This window comes from Nyctibius grandis, chromosome 8 (genome assembly GCF_013368605.1).
Source record: "Nyctibius grandis isolate bNycGra1 chromosome 8, bNycGra1.pri, whole genome shotgun sequence".
Lineage (NCBI taxonomy): Eukaryota > Metazoa > Chordata > Aves > Nyctibiiformes > Nyctibiidae > Nyctibius > Nyctibius grandis.
In genome coordinates, this window is record NC_090665.1 from 29,937,150 (window position 1) to 29,960,122 (window position 22,973).

At 36.0% G+C, this 22,973-nt stretch overlaps 1 protein-coding gene across 5 annotated transcripts in view; it reads right to left on the bottom strand.

The window, feature by feature from the left end:
* Nucleotides 1–4,138: 4,138 nt before the first annotated feature.
* The window catches only part of PTBP2 (polypyrimidine tract binding protein 2), a 54,063-nt gene continuing 35,228 nt past the window's right edge, over nt 4,139–22,973 (bottom strand). For 2 of the 5 annotated variants that reach the window (XM_068406087.1, XM_068406091.1), the window contains 7 exons: nt 16,881–17,076; nt 9,212–9,366; nt 7,716–7,749; nt 7,193–7,285; nt 6,593–6,809; nt 6,413–6,490; nt 4,139–6,265 (listed from right to left, as the gene is read on the bottom strand). In XM_068406087.1, the coding sequence (XP_068262188.1) occupies nt 6,133–6,265; nt 6,413–6,490; nt 6,593–6,809; nt 7,193–7,285; nt 7,716–7,749; nt 9,212–9,366; nt 16,881–17,076 (906 nt within the window). In that variant the 3' untranslated portion in view covers nt 4,139–6,132. The remainder of the gene's footprint in view (nt 6,266–6,412; nt 6,491–6,592; nt 6,810–7,192; nt 7,286–7,715; nt 7,750–9,211; nt 9,367–16,880; nt 17,077–22,973) is intronic. The other 3 variants (XM_068406090.1, XM_068406089.1, XM_068406088.1) reach the window with 3 other exon arrangements.

Sequence of the window (22,973 nt, forward strand, 5' to 3'; positions counted from 1 at the left end):
TGCTTCAGGAAAGAACAGACTAGGCCAGCATGACTTCGGCAGCACAACTGAAATCTTCAAAGGATGCTGATGCTGCAAGAGGTAAGCCCAGGGCACTAAGGAACTAAAGGGCATGGGGTCAGCCCAAAGGATACTGGAGCACTGTTCCATGGAATACAGATGGTCAGAAATTTTACAGTAGACATTTTTTCATCAAAAAACGCCAGTTCCAACGTGTGTCACTTTTGATGACTCCTCTAACAAATCTCTTACTGGATCCCGTTAGCTCGCTTTATCTAGCTCTTTGGCAAGCCATCAGTGTCAATCATCCTAAACTACCCTGACAGGTAGCCTATCCTAGGGCTAGAGGCTTCAGGCTTTCAGTCTCGCTGGCTTCCAGGGATGATCAGTACTCATCCTGGGAAAGCCAGCTTCCACAGCTGTCTGCATGCAATTACTATGCTCTGACACCTCCGTACCTGTTGAGCAGAAGTGCAAATACATCACATCTACCTCACAAGCTGCACTGATTTTGACAAGACTTGTTTGTAAAATAATCCCCCAAAATAATTCAACCAATAACACTCCCCTTATCAATAATTTTTAATGGCTATGAAAACAACTTAAAGAAACCTACTAAAACTCCCTCAATGCTCCTCTGTCCAATACTGTTCCTGCTGCAAAACATCCCTTCCCTCCAATTCCTCATGTACTCCACCCCATAACCCCAGACCCCATCACATTTGCTACCTCACAAGCTGCCACCTGTTAGAGAAAGAGAGAACTATGTGCTTGCCTGTTCGGTAATTCCTGCCTAAACAAAAGAGAAGACAGCAGATCTTTTCCTTCCCCTTCTCATAGCACTGAAAGTAAGGACGTTGACCTAGCAAGCTAACTAATCATGAGCACAGAAACAGTAACACCTTCCCACATGAGACCTCCAGCTCCTCTGACAGGAAGCCAGCCAAAGGGTGCAGGAGTGACAGGGAAGAGGCAGGGGTTATCTAGGGAACAGGACATTCACATGGAGACAATGCAATTATGCATGTCTCATTTCCTTATGTAACTGGGCTAAAACTCATAAAAGATGCAGAACTCTTCAACAATAGGAGTGCTATTTTGAGCTAATTTTTTTTTTTTGAGATATTTAAGCCAATACGCATTTAATTCCCATTTTCCCAAGGAATAAAAGTTCTTCGCTTTTCCTTTGCTGCCCGTGTGCCAAACTAATCCAGAAAGAACATCCATTTTAAACATTACATGCTGTAAACTTTGAAGGGGGAAAAACAAAGCAACATAATCCTCTTCCAAATTTAGTTTGTTGATCAGGGAAAAGTTCAGCAAACTCAGAAAATTACAACAAAGGTACATCATGCAGTAAAAATGACGGTTTTTAAGGTGAAGCAGGAACTCACCAATCTCCTTGTTAACCATTCTGAAGAGACCAAACGTGCGCGTGTAGATGCACTGTGGTATTTTCAAAGCTCAAGAGACTCAGATTAGGTAATTGTAAATAAATTCTTACATTAAAAGAAAAAAAAACACAGTTAAAGAAATTCTCTAAAACTTCATTATTGTGGCATATAATTTCTCAGCAGGGCAGGAACATTGTCACTGGTTCTAGCAAGCTGATTGTGGACTAACAGAGTAATTTATAATAGATCATCATTCTCTACAGTTAGATTACTGCAGTCCACTGATTAACTTTACCAAGGCCCATTAAGTAGAAAATAGCATGCCAAATCCCACTGTTTCAGAAAAATCATTCTTCCTCCTTATCCTCTGTGTGGATGAGGACCGCACTAGCAGGCTTCAGCTGCTCCCCAAGACACCAGGAAGGTAAGAAATCTTGCAGATGTTGCATGACCAAGACCTGGGAAAACCTATCTTCAAATTCAATCTTGACCACATTCACAACTTACATAGCCCTTTCTACACAGACCATGATTACAGGAGAGGGGACATTTTTCCAAATTATTTAAAAGAAAATTTGTTCACCTCAGCAAAACTCTGAACTTTAGGTTGTGTCAGTCTCTGGAATGGAGTAAGGTCTAACAGATACAGACTTCAGCCTCATCCCTACCTAACACAATCAAATCTTTTTAAGAAGCCTTGTTCACTGTAAAACATTTAATACTGGAAAAACCATTTCTTGAGATGAACTAGTGGATTTATATACTTGTTTGCAGAGAAAGACATAATTCTTTTTTTCTAGTGTTTCAACAGAACTACTTATTATCTAAGCATAGAATTAGACAAATTATCTGGAGTAAACTAGGGTATGAAATTGCAGTGCCTTAAATACTGCAGATAAATGGTTGGTGCTTTCATGCAGTAACACACTATAATAAACATAAGGAAATTTACAATGAATCAAGGGAATTTTTTTGTAAGATGGCTTATAGAACTGAAAAGGAATGTAAAACATTAATAACGGCAATCTAAAAATAGTCATATGAGTTGTTATTCCTGCAGGGCAAAGGTGCCTTTTAATAACATGTTAAATGACAATACACAGAAACACTTCCACGTGCCTTCACTTAACTTTGAAGTCTTGCCACAATTTTCAGTCAGAATGTTATCAGGCTTTGTTTTACTTCATTTACATATTGTATTTGTCAGTGGACATTACCTGATCTTGGACTTCTCCAACCAATTTCATTGCTACATTAGAGAAAAATCTGACAATTGACCAAGGAAAAAAAAAAAAAAAAAACCAAACCAGCAACCACCTTCTGTCAAAATACTAGAATTATTTTAAAAATCTGAAATTGAGTTTGGAGTATCAACACGCCTATGGTAAAGTTCTACTAACGTAATCTGAAAACTCACATTCCATGCAGTGTAAGAAGTTATTCATAAACCTTATTTTTAGTACAATTTTAATAAAAATGATGCTTTGCATTTTCACATTCTGAAGAGCTAAAAATACAACAGGAACTTGTTTACATTTTATAACAACAAAAATGTACAAATTACTATACAAAATGCAGTACCATCTCAAGAAAAACAAGTTTTTGAAAGTTCTAGCAGTTAGGACATTAAACCTGTATTTCCTGAAGATACCACTCTAAAGACTAAGTGCCAATAATTGAACAGTGATTTTCTTCACTGAGTTAATAAAAAACACTTCCATGACAATTATGACTATCATTACTTTTCATTTTGGCTGATACAAATATAACCTCATCAAAAAAGTTACTGAATTTGTAACAAATCAAATTCAATATATATTCTTTCCCTTGAGGTTTTTGCCACAGAACTTTTCAAAAGGAGAAAAGTAGTCTAGAAACTTCTTTTTACGGAAATAAGTCTGGCAAGAGATGAGTAAGTTAGAGTTTTACAAAAACCCTGTATTTGTAAACACTGAAGCACTGCAGATGTTTAAAGTTATTTCAAAATTATACATATGGCAATCACTGTATGCTATCTGATACAGGTGTTTTAGAGTGGAAATAGTTCGGCACAAGCTGAACCCATGGAATGGTACATTTCAATTCAGATTTCTATTTGAAACAGGGCAGCACATTCTGATATGCAAAAGAAAATCTGACACATTTTTACTTTTAAAAATACGGGACATCATACTATATAGATGAAAAAATTAAAAGATCAGCTCAGTAAGACCCTTAACTACTCTTCAAGTCAATTGGGAGATAGTCACATCAATGCATTTGGATGCCCGAGTTGTAAAAAGGCGTCGATTCACAAGTTTCATGTATGGATGAATCTGGTTGTACTAGCATTTCAGATTGGGTGATCACTGTGATACCTGGAGTATAGCTCAAGTCATATCTCGGGTGTATTTCTGATAAAACAGGTAAGAACCTAATATATTTCATTTAATGTAGTGAAGACTAATGCAAGTCCCCTACGTTATACCATGACCTTTAAAAAGCTGATAGCTATTTATTGATTTGAAAGCCAACCCAAAGAACAGACATCAGGTCACAAAGTGATCTGACATCAATAAATCTACAGCAGTTGTGCTGGAGAAGTGACAGAAAAATGCTTCAAATTGAACACCAACTGCTTTTACCAATGCAATGCTTCAGGATCATACAGTTACTCTTTAAAAGAGGACTGTGTAAGAGTTTTAATCCTATTTCTAATCAAGGCGAAAAAAAACCCACAGCAATTCAAATATGAAGAAACACTATTAAAGTGCCCAAACGGTTTTTACATTCATTTGAACCAATGACTCTGAAACAGTGAAATATCCCGGTCTGGAATACATATGGTCCGCTAATCTAATATTAAAAGCTTTGTTACTTTAACCCATGAATATACTGTACGGTTAGTAGAAAATCTTTAGCAGACACAAAAAAAATGGAGGATGAAACTGCAGCAGGAGAGCATGGCAAACCTGAGAGGATCTATTAGTGTATAAATCTGCTTAAAAACTAAAAAGATAGAAAAAGAGAGCTAACGAACTACAATAAAAGTTATGTCTTTAAAGCAGTAAGTTATAACAGGGTGGGAAATGTTTAATATGCCCATATGCCTGCAAAGGGGTCACCATCTTTCTGATATTTTTCACAGCATCAGATTTACGGTAAAAAGCCATAAATTGTATTTTTTAGTATTATGCTTTTCCCACCCTGGCAGAGAATAAACATGAATTTAGAAGCACAGTAGAAGTGAAAAACAAAGAAGAGGAGAGATAGAAAGCAGCAGAGAAAGACAGAAAAGGTGAATACAGAGCTACAGAAGTGTTTATTGAGCATGCTACAGAGGTAAGCAGAGTACACACAAAATGAAATTAAACAACCATCAAACCTCCCAACTTTGTTAGAAAATTAATTTTTAATTGTGCCACTTTCAAACTATACTGAATTTTACAATTCTAAAAGATGTAAAAACTCAACTAATAAAAAATATACATGACCATTTTTTTTCCTACATAGATAACAGAGTCTATGAATCTTGAAACTAAGTACATCAATTTCAAAAAGCATTGGTCATTTAAACAGAATCAGGGTAACAGTTCAGACTGACAGAGAACTGCTTTCAAATTAACTGGATCTGTAGATTCTGAGCCATGTTTATAGTAAAGTCAGATCAATTTCTAAATACAAAATATTTTGAAGAGATTTATTAAAACTGAATATTACAATGCAAGGTAAATTAAGACTAAAGGCACATAAACTTTGGTCCCACCTGGTTGTCAGTTTTAGAAAACTGCCACAAAATTTCCTGCAAGCATTTGCAGCAAACTTTCCTCATCATTGAAAAATACATGCACCATTTCCTGAACTAGCTTGACCAGTCTGTACATGCTCAGAAATCCACAACCATATTCCATATCTTAATTACAAACTAAAGATGGCAATATATATTGAAATGCACATAAGTCATGTCAACGTCAAAAACATCTACGAAAAATATTCAGCCACAAACAAGACATTACTTAGTGCTGACATTTATATGATACGTCCCACAAGAGTGTGTACAAAAAGGTTAAGATTCCACAATGCTTTTCACGTAGGGCTCAAAGTCACAGAAGTCACTTTTTGTCCTTTAAGAAATTAATATTCTGTACCTTGTTAATTTTAACTAATGCCTACATTCATAACTGAATCTAGACCAGAACTGTGAAAAACAAAAGGCCTTTTTTAAAAAAAAGCACAAAGCAAGAAGTAGCAGAAATCAAATAAAGTCATTTTACTCTTTCAGCATAATGCATCTTAGCCAATTAAAAAGAAAAATAAGTGACAAGTCAGCAGATAAAGAAATCTATCAAGCAGGAGAAACAAAAGCTTAACCTTTTTACACACCCCTGCCTAAACATATTTAAATTATCATATAACAATGTGCCCCAGACAACCAAATTTGCTTTTTACTAGTTATGCAATTCCAGCAGTACTAGTTTTCCTTTTTAAGGCACGTACATCAACTAAGTTGAAAAACTGTGGTATTAACTTGAAATCTTTTAAACAAAATGATGGTTTATCTAAACAACAGTTGAACAACTGCAGTTAGTATCACTGCTTTTCAGATTTTTTTTATTTTTTAAAACAACCAAGGAATGATAACAGCATGAAAAAAAATAAAAAAAAACAACAGAAGACAAACTCTGGTCCCCACTTTCCTGAACAGTCAATAGGTGACAACACCAAACAATGCAATACAACCTCATTTTCAATCTGCTTTTTAAATAGTTGACTTAGAGAAAGAAACTCTCAGATGGTGATTTTCTCCTAGATTGTAATTGTGAAGATCAATCAAAGCCTGAATAGCTTCTTCTACTGTTGACATCTGAAGAAGTGCCATCTTGTGATCTCTTCTGAAACAAAATAATGGCATTAGGAACTTGAACACTACAGGGGTTGCTCCTAATGTTTGCTACACTCTACGCACTTTTCCTTAAAACATGCTGCAAAACGCACTTAGGCAGTCTTTTGTTAGAGATATGTACAGAAAAGTTACTTACTGAAAAAATTTAAATGCTTTCACAGTGCCTCCAGTGTTAGCAAACAATGTGCGTAGATCCTCTTCTGCTACTGATGGTCTACAGACAGAAAGAGAATAAGTATAAGCAAGAAATCGTTAGTCAATTCAGCATGTTGTGATTTATGTTAACACTACTGTCTTTGTGACAGCCAACACTTACGGAATATTGGACAGATGAAGTGTTGCAGAAGGAGGGAATATATTTTGAAAATTTTTTGAACCAGGTTTCTTGAAGCGATGCAGAGGTGAATTACCAAAATCTTTAGTCAGCCCTTGGTCATCAAGTCCCTCTCGAGGTAGTTGTACTGTCTGATGTTTAGAAAGGGTAACCCGAATAATCTTTCCATACATTTTCTGTCCATTAAGATGGCTCATGGCTGAAAAAGGCAAGAAGTTTACTCAATTCAGTGTTACTTTTCAATAGCTTGTGGAACATCACATAAGCAAACAAGAAAAAACACCCAAGCAAATCAAAGGATCAGTGTGCTAGAAGATTGGAAGCAAGAACTAGGTCTGCAGAATCTGCATGAGTATTTAAATTTATTTAAAGACCATCACATGTGATTCAGCTGTTGAATTCATCTGGGATATTGTGCAGACCTTCTGGAACATAAGCGCATGCAGTTAGATTTTGGATCTTGTGGGTAATCAGGATACAAGACAAACTGACAAATGTAACCATGCTTAGTTCACCTGATTTTACACAGCATAATTTCAAGTACTTAGACTAATAGAAATATAAACAGAAAACTAATCTTACCCAGCTGTGACTGGTTTCCATCAGCCATCTGTATAAGAGCACTGTCTTTCTTATTGTATAAAATCTTCACACGCTGCACATCACCATAAACACCTTTTCAAAGTCAAAGGTAACCCAAAAGAAAAAGTTCATTTTTAAGCCAGTCACCTAAGTAATATATTTTGATATATCAATGGAACATTCAGACAGCAACAAGATCACTCACTCCAACTCAACACTCTCACAAATGAATAAAGGAGATAAAGATTTTGAATAGTGAATTTTGAAAAGAATAATTTCTGATAAACCCTCAAAGCTATGTGAATGATATTAAATTAAAGACCATGCAAAATATATTAGCATGCATTAAAAGAAAATCTGTGTCTATGGAGAGTTTTAAACAGCAAAAGAAAAATAGCAAAAGATTTACTATTCAACTTTAAGCCAAAGTGCTAGCTACAAATAAGAATTAAGGTGAAACAAAAAACAAAAACCAAAACAAAATCAAATCAATAATAAAAGTATAGTGCTAACAATAACATACCGAAGAGGGTAAACAGACTTTGGGGCGTAACCATCTTTAGAAGGAGAGAAGAGCAAGCAGCGTAAGACAAGAAGAGAGAAGAGTCGAGGAAGAGCGGAGATGAACAGATCATCCATAACGAAGGGTGGTTCCCGCAGAATGGTGAGGTGGTCATGGATCATGGTTTCAAGGCGGTTAATTGGGGCAAGTTGGTCCGAGGAACATTTTGTTCAAGCACAGAAGCATGAACATAGGGAATGAAGACAGGGAACACAAGACAAAGATGAGGAGAAGGGTAAGACAGGGAAGGGCATGGGAATTTGGGTAAGACAAGGAAAGGGAAGTTGAACACAAAGGGAAAAAGGATGAAATGGGGAAGGGAATACAGCAATGCAGAAGAAAAAAAATAAGGAAGTGGGGAACAAAAAAAAAATAAAATATAGGTCAGTACATAGGAAATGCAGGAATTTGGTCAGAAAATGGTTGGTTTATGTACTGTACAAGAAAAACTGAGTAAAATGTAGTCACCCAAGACAAATATGGGTAAAGTACATTCATATCAAGAGTAAACTACAGCATTTCATCTCAACATGAAAATAAATTAAAAAAAGCATGCAATAGAAATTTTAAACTTTGAACTTTAACTGCGTAAGCATGGCTGGTTATGAAATGCAGGCAAAAAATCTTTCAAAATGGCACTCTGATCTGAAACATTTTAACATGCAAGACTGTGGATGACAAAATAGTACCAGATGATAAAAAAAAGCTTAATGAGTTACAGTGACAGAGGCCAGTTAAAAATGGAACAGCTGGACTGATACAAACGTCCCACATTTCATACCAGCTTTCACAGCCATCAAAATAAATGTAAAGGACAGTAAAAATGCAAAACTAAATAAACCCCTTTAGATCTCAAGAGTTAGCAAGAAAGATACAGGTAAGGCGAAAATGCTTTGCCACCATTTTTTTATTATTATTTTTTAAAGACAAATGAGTAACTGCAAAGAAAAAAAAATTACTAAGAGAGACTGGAAGAGTGCCTCGTCAAGATCTTTGGGAGAACCTTCAAAGAAAAATGTGTTAGAGTAGTTCACATAAATTAAGACCTTAAAATGTGAGATACAAGCATGAAATGAAACAGCAAACAATTAGAAGAAACAAAACAAATTCTAGTTTACATGATTATAATTGCAAAAGAAAGCATAGTTGCTATTTTGTAAAAATAAAGCTTTCAATTCAAATGTCAAATATGCTGTAGTTACCACAGTTTTCTTAGAAAAAATAGGTAGCTGACTATCAAAGGACATTTTAAGTTGTCAGCTACCTGGGAAAACAAAAGTATTTAACAATGATGGCTTTAAAATTGACTTTGGGGGATTATTAAAAAAACAGCAAAAATACTTTGAGCTTAAAATCCAAATGTAAGAAGCCAAATGCAAAGAAATTATAAAATACTGACAAATGAAATGTGACTAAAGAGAAAAAAAAAAAAAAAAGGCAAAAATTGTTTCACTGACCTCTTCATTTAAATTGCTAACCAGGAGGACTGTATTGCCACCAGCCGAAACTCCGGGCATTCCCACACGGCCAGCAGCAGCAGCTGCAGCTGCAGCAGCAGCATTTGGAATAGCCAAAGGACTCAGAGCTCCTGGAACAGCTGCAACAGGAAGCCCTAATTTTAAAATAAAGCATATTTTACGAAACACACACAAGTCATTTTAAAAAAAAGTACTAATATCAGTACAAGTGTTGCATACAACACCCTACAAAGCAGACCATTCCACTGTTAAAGTTGTCCAAAGGGTTGTTAAATTAACATAAGGAAATCTGATTTTTTTTTTTATTCAGATCAAGTCTTCAAAGAAGCAATGAGGGGTAAAAAGCACGTTTTCAAATAAACATTCTTGTGCACCACAACTGTTTCCACTCTACTCCAAAATGCTTAAAATGCCTGGTTTATCAAAATGGTCTAAAGTAAATGTTGATGAAATCAGTAAGAATAAACACCAATTGTGCTCTGTACATCATTACACCCTTATTTTCCATCATCCTTTGAAAGGCATGCCTCACTTCAACTTGACACTTCAGACTAAATATACAACACTGGAGTTGGTCATGTGAAAAGGCCTACGTATCTCTGAGCCTTAGCATAAATGAGGTGAGGAAGCCACCTTCTACATTCAAGATTCAAGGCAGCACCACTGATTATGCTCTGAAGCTTTTGTAATCCAATTCCCTGAAGCAGGATGTTACTGTTAGCTAGACCTTCAGCTGTGCTTTTATTTTTCTTCTTCCAAGGAAACTGAGATCTGTAGAGACCTGCGGGATTTGCCTGGTCAAGTCACTGGGTTACTAAGTGAGTGTGCTGCTTCCAGGATCTGTGAAAGGTTCTTGTGACACATATGCACTAGACATAGTTTATATAGGAACAGCAGTATCATATTTGATCAAAATTTTATTTGCACTTTTTACAGAGTTCAGTAAAAGGACACCGACATAGCAAAATGTGTAAAAAAAATAAAGAAATATAACTTCAGTATTTTATTTTCTGTTACTGCAACTGGGTTCTCAGATTTCAGTATCTTGGCAAAATTTCTAATGTTTATATGATCATGCTAAGCTACAACAACTTTTGACCAATCTTCCAGTATGCTAGGTAGACAGTCTAAATATAACCTTCACACTAGGTACCTAAGACTACTTTCCTTCCCACATTATTTTAAATGAATTGATAAGAGAAAATAAATTCTTCAGTTTCAGTCAATGTCCAAATACTAGGCAGGTAATAGTATATATATATTCTACCATTAATTTTAAAAAAAGAATAATCTGAGATTTAGTATCAAAAGGGAACACACAGGGGGACAGAAGCGGGGGAGTAAGCAAGGTTACAATTTTTTATTTTTTAATTTCCTAGAAAAGATTTCTATCTTCATTCCAACTCTTTATATTTTGTTACACAAATTTGTGAAAAACAAATAATTTTTTAAAAAAGAGAGAGAGATTTTGTTGGGCTGGACAAATGACCCCTCAAAGAGAACAGGACATCCATCACTACTTCATGATAGTGCTTAACAGTATTACTGATCAAGCACTGAAAAATATTTTCTGGTCATTTCCTGTCAAAGCACATACAGAAGAAAAAATAGTAAGTGTTCTAAGAAAGGAAATTAAATATATGGAATGCTTTCCGATAAAGTTTAAAAGATTAAAAATGTTAGTATTCAGGGGTCTAACCAGAGGAATGGAAAGTTCTGAGTAATGACAATTCTAGTCATCTCTCATGCCACAAGATAAAGGGAAAACCTACTTGAATCAAAAGGCAACAAATATGATCTTTTATTGCATTATATGTGATGTTTGTGGAACTGACTGTAATACATAAAAACAAGGAAAAACCCTATCTTGTCTTTCTCCCTCCTGTCCTGCAAAAACACTTAATAGATTTGAGACCGTATTAGGTGGTCTATGGAAACAACAGCCAGTTACATTAAACAGGCAACAAAGTGACGTATAATATCCTTCACATAAGCCAAGCGCTCGCTACCCAAGGGTTAGGAAAGCACTCTCCCCAGGTATGCTACTGTATGATCATCCATTATGAAGGCTGTGCTAGGTCTTCCATCAGAGAATGCAGAAGTAACACTAGCTGTCAGAGAAAGGATATGAAATTAGATGGACCACTGCTAGTCCAAGCATAGCAATTTTGGTTCTCAAAATACATTTTGTGTGAAAAGAAAGTGTAATACTATATACTTGCATATATTAATAGCAAGACAAAAATCTAACATAAATATGATGCACGTTTTGCTCTTGAGTTAAAGCTGAAGAATATAGCTTTACTTGCACGAAAAAACAATTAATAAAGGATGCAGTTAAAGAAAGCAAACCTGTGGAAGAATAATTTTATTCCCAAAATCAGACTGTAATACACAGGGAAACGTGTGAATATCAAATTAAACTCCTCAAACAACGTTTCAAAAAAATCCAGTTCTGTTCTAAAAAATCATTTTGGAAATGTACTCTTGAGTGCTTTGTATTGCATATGCTGAATGTCATGTTTATTTACACTCAGCTACTGTAGAGGTCATACAGACAGAAATGTGAAGAATGACAGTAAGGTGTGACAGATGTCCACCTGAAGGGAAACAATTTATTTTATACTAGGTCAATAGCAATCACTTAGGTATTAGAAAATGCCAAGACACTAGAGCATTTCAAATCTTCTGTGTGTCTAGGCACCTCTCCCTAACCCTCTCCCTAGTCCAGCATTTTAGAAATAAAGGAATCTAAAGATGACTAGTGAAGTTTTTATGGCTCTTTCCATAGTTGGGCAGAGCATAGCTGAGTAATTCATACTTTAAAAGGCAAAATTCTTCATAGTATCAGACTCTCTACAGGACATTCTTTGCTCCCACTGAAGAAGTTAAAAACCAAGATTAATTCAACACCATTCATACAAAAATATTTCCAATTATTAACCTTTGAAACAGATTAATTTAATTAAGAATCTTAAGAAGGGACAGTAGTGGAAAGTGCTTATAAAGAAAGCCAGAGATGACAGCAATGGATTAAATCTGTACAACAACATATATCTAGCTGTAATATTAAAAAAAAAATCTAAACTGGAGTTAAAGTATTATTACATATTAGTATTTGCAATTACAAGTAGTTCCTATTTAAAAATCTTTTGTTTGTTGCAGTTCAGTATAATACAGTTGCTGTTTATTCAAAGGGTTTTTTTCCTGTAAGATCTCCTGTAACTTTTCTGGGGGGAGAGGAGGGAGAATGTGTGTATCTTTTCACATGTGAGGTGAAAAAAAAAAAGAAGAAAATCAACCATCTGCTTCTGATAATTCATTTGAAACCAGCCCATTCTGCCCATTAGTGATTTTCTCCTTCTTTCAAAAGATAACAAGACTCATTGAAAAGTTGTCTAATTTACAGTCTCAAAGATTTCTGACACCTTATTTCATCACAGCTGAGGATGTAGCAGACGAATGAGTAATGATGCATGCGGGCTAGGATCATCTATTTGATTGATAAGTTTCTAACCAATTACATAGCACACATAGACCTCATTTCTTGGAAAGGTCACACAAATTACAAACCCACAGAAAACACAATTCTTGCTCAGTACGTCTCCACTGCACTCCGATCTGCCATTCTGATTTAAGTCAAAAATTTTTAATAAATAAAAATAAGAACAACTTGTATTATGATTATTAGTTATCGTATAATGCAGCGTTTAAGATTTGAGGACTTATTCGTGAAACTATGTGGAAATGTTAGCTACTTTGTCAACATGATCAACCAATATTAGAAAGCTTTGTCACTAGCTTTATTTTAGCTTCCAACAATTACAGATTACAGGTTTTTACTTTTTCCCCGATGTTAATGAAAACATACAAATATTATACACCTTTTTCCTAGCCTTTTGAGGTCTTTTTCCTCAATGAAGTTTAAACAGAGCATGTCACATTATTTATTCCCCCTCGGTGTATCTTTTTGCATGACAGCTGAAATGCAAATTAGTAATGCCATTTTAATAAGAGGCAAATTAAAGCTATACTAAAAATATATGATGACCTTATGTGTGAAAACCATACGCAGTGGGAATAGTCACCTTAATGCAGATATGCATAACTGTGACTGAGAACTGGATTTAGTCCCTAGTCCTGTTATGAACCTTTTTTTGTGGCTTTTTATCAAGTAACCACCACCTTTTTGTACTCATTACTGGCCTGCTTCTTACACTTAGCCTGAATGGGTTTGGGGGATTAGCAGGTTCTTTTAAAAATCTCTGCATAACAGCTTATGAAGCTGCAAGTGTTACTGCACTACATCATAAAGCTACATTTACTGAAGAGGGTTAAGTCCATCCAGAAGGAAATTGAGATATGTAATGGTTTAGTATTAACACAGATTTAAACACCAAGACTAACAAGACTCACATCTTGTCACTAAACTCAACTCACAAAATTATTTTAAACCTAAACCTCACTTCTGACATACGAATTATACTGTTAAAAAGCCAACAACAAAAAGGCACCCACGTTGTACAACTATCCAGCATATAATAGCATAACTTAAGCAAAAGTCAGAAGTGGGTCCCTACCACATTTTCTATTAGTGATCTCATTATATACATATAAAAGAAGAGCTACAGCAAGAATTTTAACAAGAATGCCACAGGTTCAACTTAGCGTATTCTCTTTTGAGCACGCAAAAGAACCTGAAGAGTATCACATTAAGGTAAAAATGGAGCTCCACTCTTTCATGGAGAAACACGGCTCCTTTGGGAACCATCTGTGAATAGGGCATGGCAGACACTCTGACCGAGTACACTCTGAAGGTATCTTTATTGACATTACAGAAATAAGAATTCTAAAGCAAATAAAAGGAAATAAAATATTAAGATAAAAGAAAGAAGCAGGAGGAAGGTCGCTGCTATCATTCTGCCCTATTTCACACAACGTAGTTTGCCAGCCTCCATCTTATAACTCTCCAAACTTTTAAGCGTTCTCACTCTTCTCCTTTTGAATATCTGAATAAAAATGCAGCTATAAATTGCATGCACAAGTGCCCATTTAGGTTTTTGAAGTTTTCTCCTGTCCTTTGTCCTTTCTTATTTATGCCACTTATATTTTGTGCCTTTTTGCCCAGAATGAGAACCCTGTTCTTCCATATTCAAACAAGCACCATTCCCATTTTGACAACTACCCAAATGGCTAAGGCCCCGATAGTACTATGAAGCTTTTTTGTAAAGTTTTTCAGCTGTAGACCTCAAATTCTGTACAAACAAAAAAAAGGCAGTTAGGAAAAAAAACACTAAACTTCAAACAACAACAACAAAAAGATCACTGTATAGTCATCCCCATTCGACAGATGATGCAGAGTTACAATATACCAAGTTCACCCAACTGGACGCAAGCAGAGCTAGAAAATGTACCCAGCTCCCTTAAGTCTCTTTCAAAACAATGACTGCTTTTACAGAGGAAAAAAACAACCATGATATATTATCTCCACTACTCATCAAAATAAACATGACTGACTTCACTGATGCTCTGAAAATGTTTCACAGCTACAATGAAAGTTACTCATGTCATGTACCTTTTATTTTCCTGCTGCTTTGAAAAACAGCATTTAAAGAGGTCCATCCAGAGAGTGAGAATTAAAATATTTAATTATTTAATATGACTGTCACAGTCATAATTTTACTACCAAAACCTTTAATTACACAAAAGAATGAGTCTGATTAAAATCAGAAGGTTAGAAAACTTACACAGATTTCTAGACAAAAATTACAAAAGCATTTAAGTGACTTTCAAGCTTAAAACACTAGAACATAAAGTCCATGAAACCTAAAGTCAGTTGGATAACTATAACAAGTACAGTAACCCCAATTACTAAACGTATCGAAAGCAATGCAATGATCCAAGCATCCCCAGGGTGTGATTCTACTATGCCAAGCAAATTAAACCTGTTAATTTGATGCATACTATAAGCATCATACACAAAGAAATATGTTAGTAAGCCTGATACTGGAAAGCACAACTTCTCAGGATTCAGGAAAGTATCAAAATTAAGAGTTACATAAAGTAATGTTGCATTTGGCACTGTTTTATAAATCATGAATCTTTAACTCACTCCTCTCCTACATCCCTCCCTTACCACACTTAATATAATAGGTCTCATTAATAAGCAGTTTCTTTATTTGTTTTTGTCTCCTTACTACTCATCCTGCAGCCCCATGTCTCCCTTCTAGTCACTACATGCTGACAAAAGAATTACTGTTTCAAGGGCGTTTCTACAGCACCCATCTCTATGGCATCAAACTTCTTCACAAACACTCATCCATCTTCCCTATCAAACCATGAAATGAGAGATTTCAGAAAACGATGGGAAGTTAAATTAAAAAAAAAAGAGAAAATAAACTTTAGTTATGAGTTCTTCAGAAACTTTAGATTCTTATGGTATTTTTTACTTTCCAAAACTTCTGCTGTAGCTACAAGTGATACACCATTTTGTAAGTCATACTGGATGATCTGACTCCAAAATTTGTGGGAGGATCTACAACCAGATATGAAATGTATCATTCAAGTAACCTGATTTCGGAAAAGAGCAAATGTAGTGCAGCATTCAATAACCTTGACTACAATATTCACCCTTTTCCTGGGCTCTCATCATTCACTAAGTCCCTTCTAACTTCTGTAACACAGAGAGCAGAGGCCGCTCTTTACTACATTAACTCTGACTTACTCCAAGTTGGCCCATCCTGTACAAAAAACAAGGCATGAAATCTGTTTTTCTTAAGTTTTCTTTAGAAGAAAAATGGGAAATTATGAAAGGAAAAAAAAGAAAAAATACTAAGTGGGAAGAACAATGATCACAACATAATAAATCAGGTTTTATAAAAGTCATGAGATTATGTCTGAGTACTATTAAACTTTGAAGAGTGAAAGGTACTCTCACCAAAGAACAGCAACTTGACAGAAGGAGTGAATTGTGGTAAATTAAAAAATCAAATTACAAATTTCTCCCAAAGCATGCATTAATTATTTTGCTAATAGTCAGAAGACTATAAATATCTGTACCTTTCTCAGAGTACTTCACCTACTTCTGATGAACTCAAAAGCTGATAGGGTATTAGAACTCATGTACCATAGCACAAGTGCAACTACAGATTTTTTTTCCTTTTATTTACAGGAACCACAGACTATCACTTTTTTTTTTTCAGGCAAAGAGCATAATCTTTCTTCATGAAGGAAACCAATAAAATGTTATTTTCATAATCTGATATTACAAATAAGCATTAGCATGAATGAAACATGCAAATCATGAGTCTGTTACAAGCTTGGGTGGGAGGCTGGACAAGGTGGGCAGTAGTGGTTGACAGGAACACATGGAAGAGGACAGGACAAATTTGGGAATAAAAGTAGAACTAACTTTACTTTTCCTTATATATTGTGCATTTATCATTTTGTCATGCATTCTCTCATTCATTTATGCAGGACTTTTAAAAACAATATAATTGTGTTACTACAATTCAGACCACAATATAGACTGAACCCTGAATGGGCCTTTGGACACTATCGCAATTCAAGATCTTTAATTGTTAGAAGGATTAATAAACATTTTCATCAAGTGACTTTGCAATACAAAAGAACAATGTCAGAATCATACCTAGAAGAGAGGTCTCCTTTGCAAATGCTGCAGCAATAGCTGGGTCCAGTGCTGGCTGTCCATCACCAGATGGAAGATCAGGACGAGTGTAGTCCCTGCTTTTATCGTTGTTGTACTTGACATTCAAATTCACCAATTTGGAAAAATCAATCCGTAGTGTACAGCAAGCATTATAAATATTTTGACCATCTAAGGCCTAGAAAAGGGAGTCAATTTATTTAAAAAATACACAATACAGGTTGGTTGCAAAACTTTTTTTTTTTTTAAAAAAAAAACAAGGTCAGCGTACAGATATTTATCTCTTACTGTCTAGCTTAAAACCAATTACGATTAAAATGCATTAACCTCTCTTAACATGATTCCAGGAAGCTCGATGTTTACTTCTCTTACCTAAAAACCAAAGTGGCAAGAGACATTTTAATGCAGTCAAACTTAAAAGTTAGTCTGTTGAATATAGTTAATTAACCTGTATTCCATAATACAGCTTTAATTCAGACATAATGTCAAAGAAATTTCTCAAAGAAAAATCAAAAATCACACAAGTACTCTTTTACACAGAAAGTTGACCTGAGGAAAAAAAAATTAAAAATCCATAGACTTAAATACCATGTTAGACAGCTATCTGTTAAAGAAGATTATTTACATTGTTCCTGCATGTTTTCCTTCTCCCCTTAAAAGGTAAATTAGTGCCAAAACTGAAAGAAAAGCAACTTTATCTGCTAACCTAATGTTACTAACACTTCTTAAAAAAAACCCTATTTTCACAATTAATTGGTACTTCTGAAAGGATCCCTATTAAGAGCGAAATTCACATCAACTCTTTACGTGACATAGAACTCTATGAAAACACTCTCTAAAAAGGCCTAATTATATATGTTTTGTCCATCTTCATTATATACCAAGCAAACTGATATACCTGGATTATATTCCATTTACATTTTGGGCATACCTTCCTTTCACTTGAAGCACTAACAACTAAGTAAGAGAGATCAAAAAAATGGAAACTTTTGTAACTAAGTTTATATTCTTAAGAAATGCTAGGAAATGAAGATACAGCTCATCTTAAAAATTAATCCATTCAATCAAGTCATTATGTTAAACATAAAACTACCTTATATATACACATGGTGAAAAAAATCAAATAAATCACACTTTCAAATACAAAAAACAGATCTTTTCTTTCTCTTGATTAATGCTGGACTGAAATGTACCACTTCTGGACCTGAGCTAGCTCTCTCACAGCTAGCTTGGTTACATCTGCAATGCACTTCCCAACACATTCAAGTTCTGGTAGGACTTAGTATTTTGAGCAAAGCACTGCACGAACCTAGTGTGCCTGCTTGGGTGTGGAAGCAACATAGCTATTTTCATACAGTGATGCATCTGGAAACAGAACATCCTGCAGACACCCCTCTGCTAGGTCTGGGCCAGCAAGGCTGTCCCTTCCTACAAAATGTATTATCACAGCTGACAACTCCAGGGTTCACGAAACCACTTAAAAGAATTACCACTATTAGCAGTCCATGTACAAGAATAAGTCAGTATTATCAGAACTTCCAAGTAACAGGAAAATAAAACAACAAAAAAGTACAGAAACCTGACAATCTAGACATCATCTCAACAAATACTTAGCAATTAAAGAGAAACTCCTGTGCTTGAAACTCAGCTTAAACAATGCTTTATACAATATTGGCAAAGCAAAATCTACTGCTTTGATTCATATAATATAAGCTGAGGATTAATTCTCTACTGTAGGGGTGGTGATGGGCATCACCATTACAGAATACAGAGTTTGCTAGCTCCTTTATACACAGTGGCAAAGCAGAATCCAAGACTCCTAATGTTGGTATTTGGGAAAAGAATCTCACTTGAACACTTACATCTAGAAAAGTATACACTGAGAATCAGTCATCACCTTTAGAAGACTTCTTACCTTCTAAAATCCACTAAGATATGGATTAAAGGTAGGTCCAGTTTACGCAGCCAGAGCTTTCTTATCGTCAGACAATGCCACTGCCATCAAGGAAATATTCACATAATGAAGAAAGCTAGGTATGAATGAGACCAAAAGGCAGTATCTTTTGGCTTTGTCCAAATCATAGGACCATGAAATAAAGCTCTAAGTGTTTAAAACACAATCAAGATTCATATTATACCTCTGTGTGGAGTCTGCAGACACACTGATTTGTGGCTGGCAGAAGGTTGTGAAGTTGATGAAAATCTTTTAGTTTTAAAAGTAGCAAACCAAAATATAACTGTGTTTGTAGTTTCCAGAGTAGTCAATGTTTAAAGGGAGCTGCATAAGTAACCAAAACTTATATTGAAACAGCAAAAACTCCTCTTTCTGACAAATTCAAAGTGACCAAAGTACATACAAAAGAATACTGCACAGAGTAAATCCCTTGTAGCTGGGATGCAGTCTGAAAGAACATCCTAAACTGGAAAGGAAGGAGATACACTCTTAATAAGCACTGTAGTCACACTCTGGGAAAGGCTCCTTGCAACAGATCAAAACAAAAAACCTCACCCCACTGATCTCTACCAGCAGCATCACAGACCTCCAACAACACTGCAAGATTACCAGCAACTAGAGTTTTTTCCAGATTAACTGTTCACATGTAAAGTCACAACTGTGAATGTGTGTGTCCTGAGCTACTCCTTATTTGGCAATAAAAGATGTGCAAGAAACCCTCTAACCCGCTTCCTCTCAGACATTCGGAAAAAAGTGAGAAGACAGTAAGTAGCCATACTGTTAGGGAATACACATACAGACATCATCTCAAAGAACTCTAGTTACTGCTAAGAAACTTCTTTCTTTGAGCATTTATCTATACATACATTCACATGTGACACAGTACCACACCACACACATGCCAAACGAAAGAGATCAAGAATCATGGCACCCTTCTACAAAACGTGAGCATCAGTTCTTGATCTTATCTGTGCCACCAAACCCATTACTTAAGCTTCAACAATGGAAGTATCAAAACTTAAGTCGTCATGCGATACTGAGTGTGTAATGATACTGAATCGTTTCCAGGCCCCTGCCTTCCCTCCCTCTTCCTTGTTACTAAAAAGTACCCTCCTCTTGGACTTTCCCAAAGGGGAAAATTATTCTGATGAGCGGCTTACCTCCTGTCAAGAGCTTGTCAGCACACATTCCTGAAAAAACATGTTGTGGTATTCAGGAGCACACAAACAAGATGGCTAGTAAGAATGTGCAGAAGACCATTAGAAAACAGTGGTAAAAGAACAAACAAAACTCCCTTTCTCAGTTTAGACTGACACATAACCCAAGGAGAGAGGCACATGGTTGAACTGACACCATGACCTCAACTCCACAGTGTACTCCTGTGCATGACCTCAACTCCTCAGTGCAAACACACTATCATCCGTACAAGTTTCTCTACGGCCACTTAGACTGTTTTGGGGAGGGGAAAAACCACCACCAAGAACAAAAAAACTCCAAACCAAAAAAAAACCCACACCAAACAAACAAACAAAGATGACTCCTAGTAACTAAGTGTGCTGCACAGTTCTACATCAGTTACCGCATTTAAGAAAGTGAGCAAACCAGAAATAAAGAAAAACACAATCTCCAATACTAGTGAAAGTTCCAAAATAGTGGAGTTGGCTGGGAAGAAGCTAGTATTCCTAGACAACTACTACAGCAGAAACACTTAAAATATTTAGAAAGAGTCTTAACATCCAGGGTTATATTCACAAAGAATCCAAAATCTCCTCATGTCTCAAGGCAGCACCTTTCACTGAAGGCAAGAATAAGCAAGCAAAGCCTAACAACACAGAAAATGGCACAAATAGCCTGGGAAGTCATAAGGATACAGAACAGAGAGCTACGACTGTCTGTCACAAACAGTAAAAATGACTATACAGGGGCTATCGATGAAATGGAGATCTGCACCACAAAATACAATACTCTCCCATTTCTTAAAAATGTCAAATCACCCTCTCTTTTTGCTCATAGCAGCCAGGAGGATGAAGAGATGAAAATTGCTGACTGAGAAAAGACCTCACAGATTAAGAGGTAAGACAAGAGACTGATCAAATGGGGGGGGGAAAAAAAAAAAGAAAAAAATAAAAGGAGTTAAATAAACAGTATTTTCTGCTCCTGCTGATGTAGCTGACCACACGCAAGCTTTTCTGCAAAAAATTTCAGAAATTTTTTCAGAGACAATAAAAATTTCTATCTAGTCAACATGGACTCATGACACTAGGATCTCTCATTTCCCAATGTGATTGTAGATTTTGAGAAGTGGTAACAGCAGCAAAGGTGATACCAGATGGCAAAAGTACTCTACAAGGTTACTAAATGTCGTAACATCCTGAATGACTGACGCAGCTCTCTGATGCGCTTCATGCGGCTAACAGTCAGATCTATTGTTAGGCTCTGAAGCAGAGAAAGAACATTCCTAGAATCATTTCTTCTCCCAGGCTTCCCTCACCTAAATGAAGGGCTTTCTGATGTAATGAACAGAATTCACTGCTCTTCTTTTTACTTTCAGTGTTTAAGAAGCCTAAAAATCCTTGAGAAAGAGTTCCTTGAAAAGTGCTATATTCATAGGAACTATGCTTTGATGAGCTTCTCCTAAGGCCTGTATAGACCATGAATCTATGGAATGAAATCCCCCTACAGGAGACAGTCAAGGTAGCCCTCTAAAAATCAGGAGAGATATGACACTTACAATATTCTTTAGCTAATTCACATACTGTACCTGGAAGACAGACAAGAGCACAGTTTGAGAAAGACAGAAAACAATTTGAAGTTTTGATATTCTCATTTCCCAGAGATTTAGCTAGCAGGTATTTCTGGAGACACATGGCTTCAAGCCACAACAAACAGTGTATCTGCCCCTCTCTTTGTCAAGCACTGTAGACACCTAAGATGATGATCCAAGACAGGAAACAGATATCTTGCAGGATAAGGATAGCTCGAAAGCATTTACCAACGTCCGATTAAGAAAAATCAAATTAGAGCAAAGAGAAAAAAGTGGCAGAGAGGGGCAACACAAAACCACACTGTCTTCTTTCTCAACTCCTAAGGAGGAAAAAAAGAGAGAAATCTAGTCCTGAGTTGCTCTCTTCCCAAAGCACACAAAGCAGGAGAAACTAGAAACAAGATCTTTAGAAGAGCGTAATGGTTTAAGGCATTAAAAAAAAGCAGTAATCCTTACAAAACATACTCCAGCTCAAATAAACACCTCAAAGTAACTGAAGGTCATATGGTAAATATCTCTTGGGAGAGATGTGTCCCAAGTTCATCCTACAGATAAGCATTTGAATGAAATTCATTTCTTTTGAGACAAGTGTCTTGGATACGAGAAGTTTCTGTGGCTAAAAGTGTATGTAAAACACATCTCAGTCTCCAAAAATAAGATTTTTTTTTTTTATGTGCAGTTCCTTGACTGAAGGACCATTTGCATGTCTTATTCTTTTCTACAAAATCGGAAAATCCAAGACATAAACACTGCTTCTGCACTTCCTGAGCTTTCTGATACAGTGGATACAATTCAGCACTCTGTTTACCTGAGCCCTACTTACCATTCCCAAGCACAAATTGAGCTCTTTAGGGTTCAAGATGCCCAAAAAACCTTAATGCAATAATCATGGATAATTGCCTTGAAGCTAAATATCTTATCTGGAGATGTCCTTGCTTTCCATTCTGGCAACGACTACCTGAAGTTCCTATTACAGATTTTAGGGCAATGTAACCTAGCAGAGATCTTTTGCAGACTGCTACCAGTGCAGAGCCACCCTGAAGCTGTCACTCAAAACAACTGGAAAGAAGACATCTTGAATGTAGGGTCAAAGCTCAACAGAATCTCTGTAGAGGTACTCTGAATCACCTACAGGCCAAGTAAGGACCAACTGGTCAACTATAAAAGAAACTCTCAACTAGACTTGTGGTATTTTTAACCCATGTTGGGTCAAGACGACTCGTGTATGAGTCTCAGTTAATCCTCCATAGATGAGTCATTAATAACTGTCAATATTCAAGATTTGTGGTGCTTTTACACAAAGACAACACTCTGGATCAGCCAGCTGTTCAGGCAGAAACAGTGTCACGCTAATCTT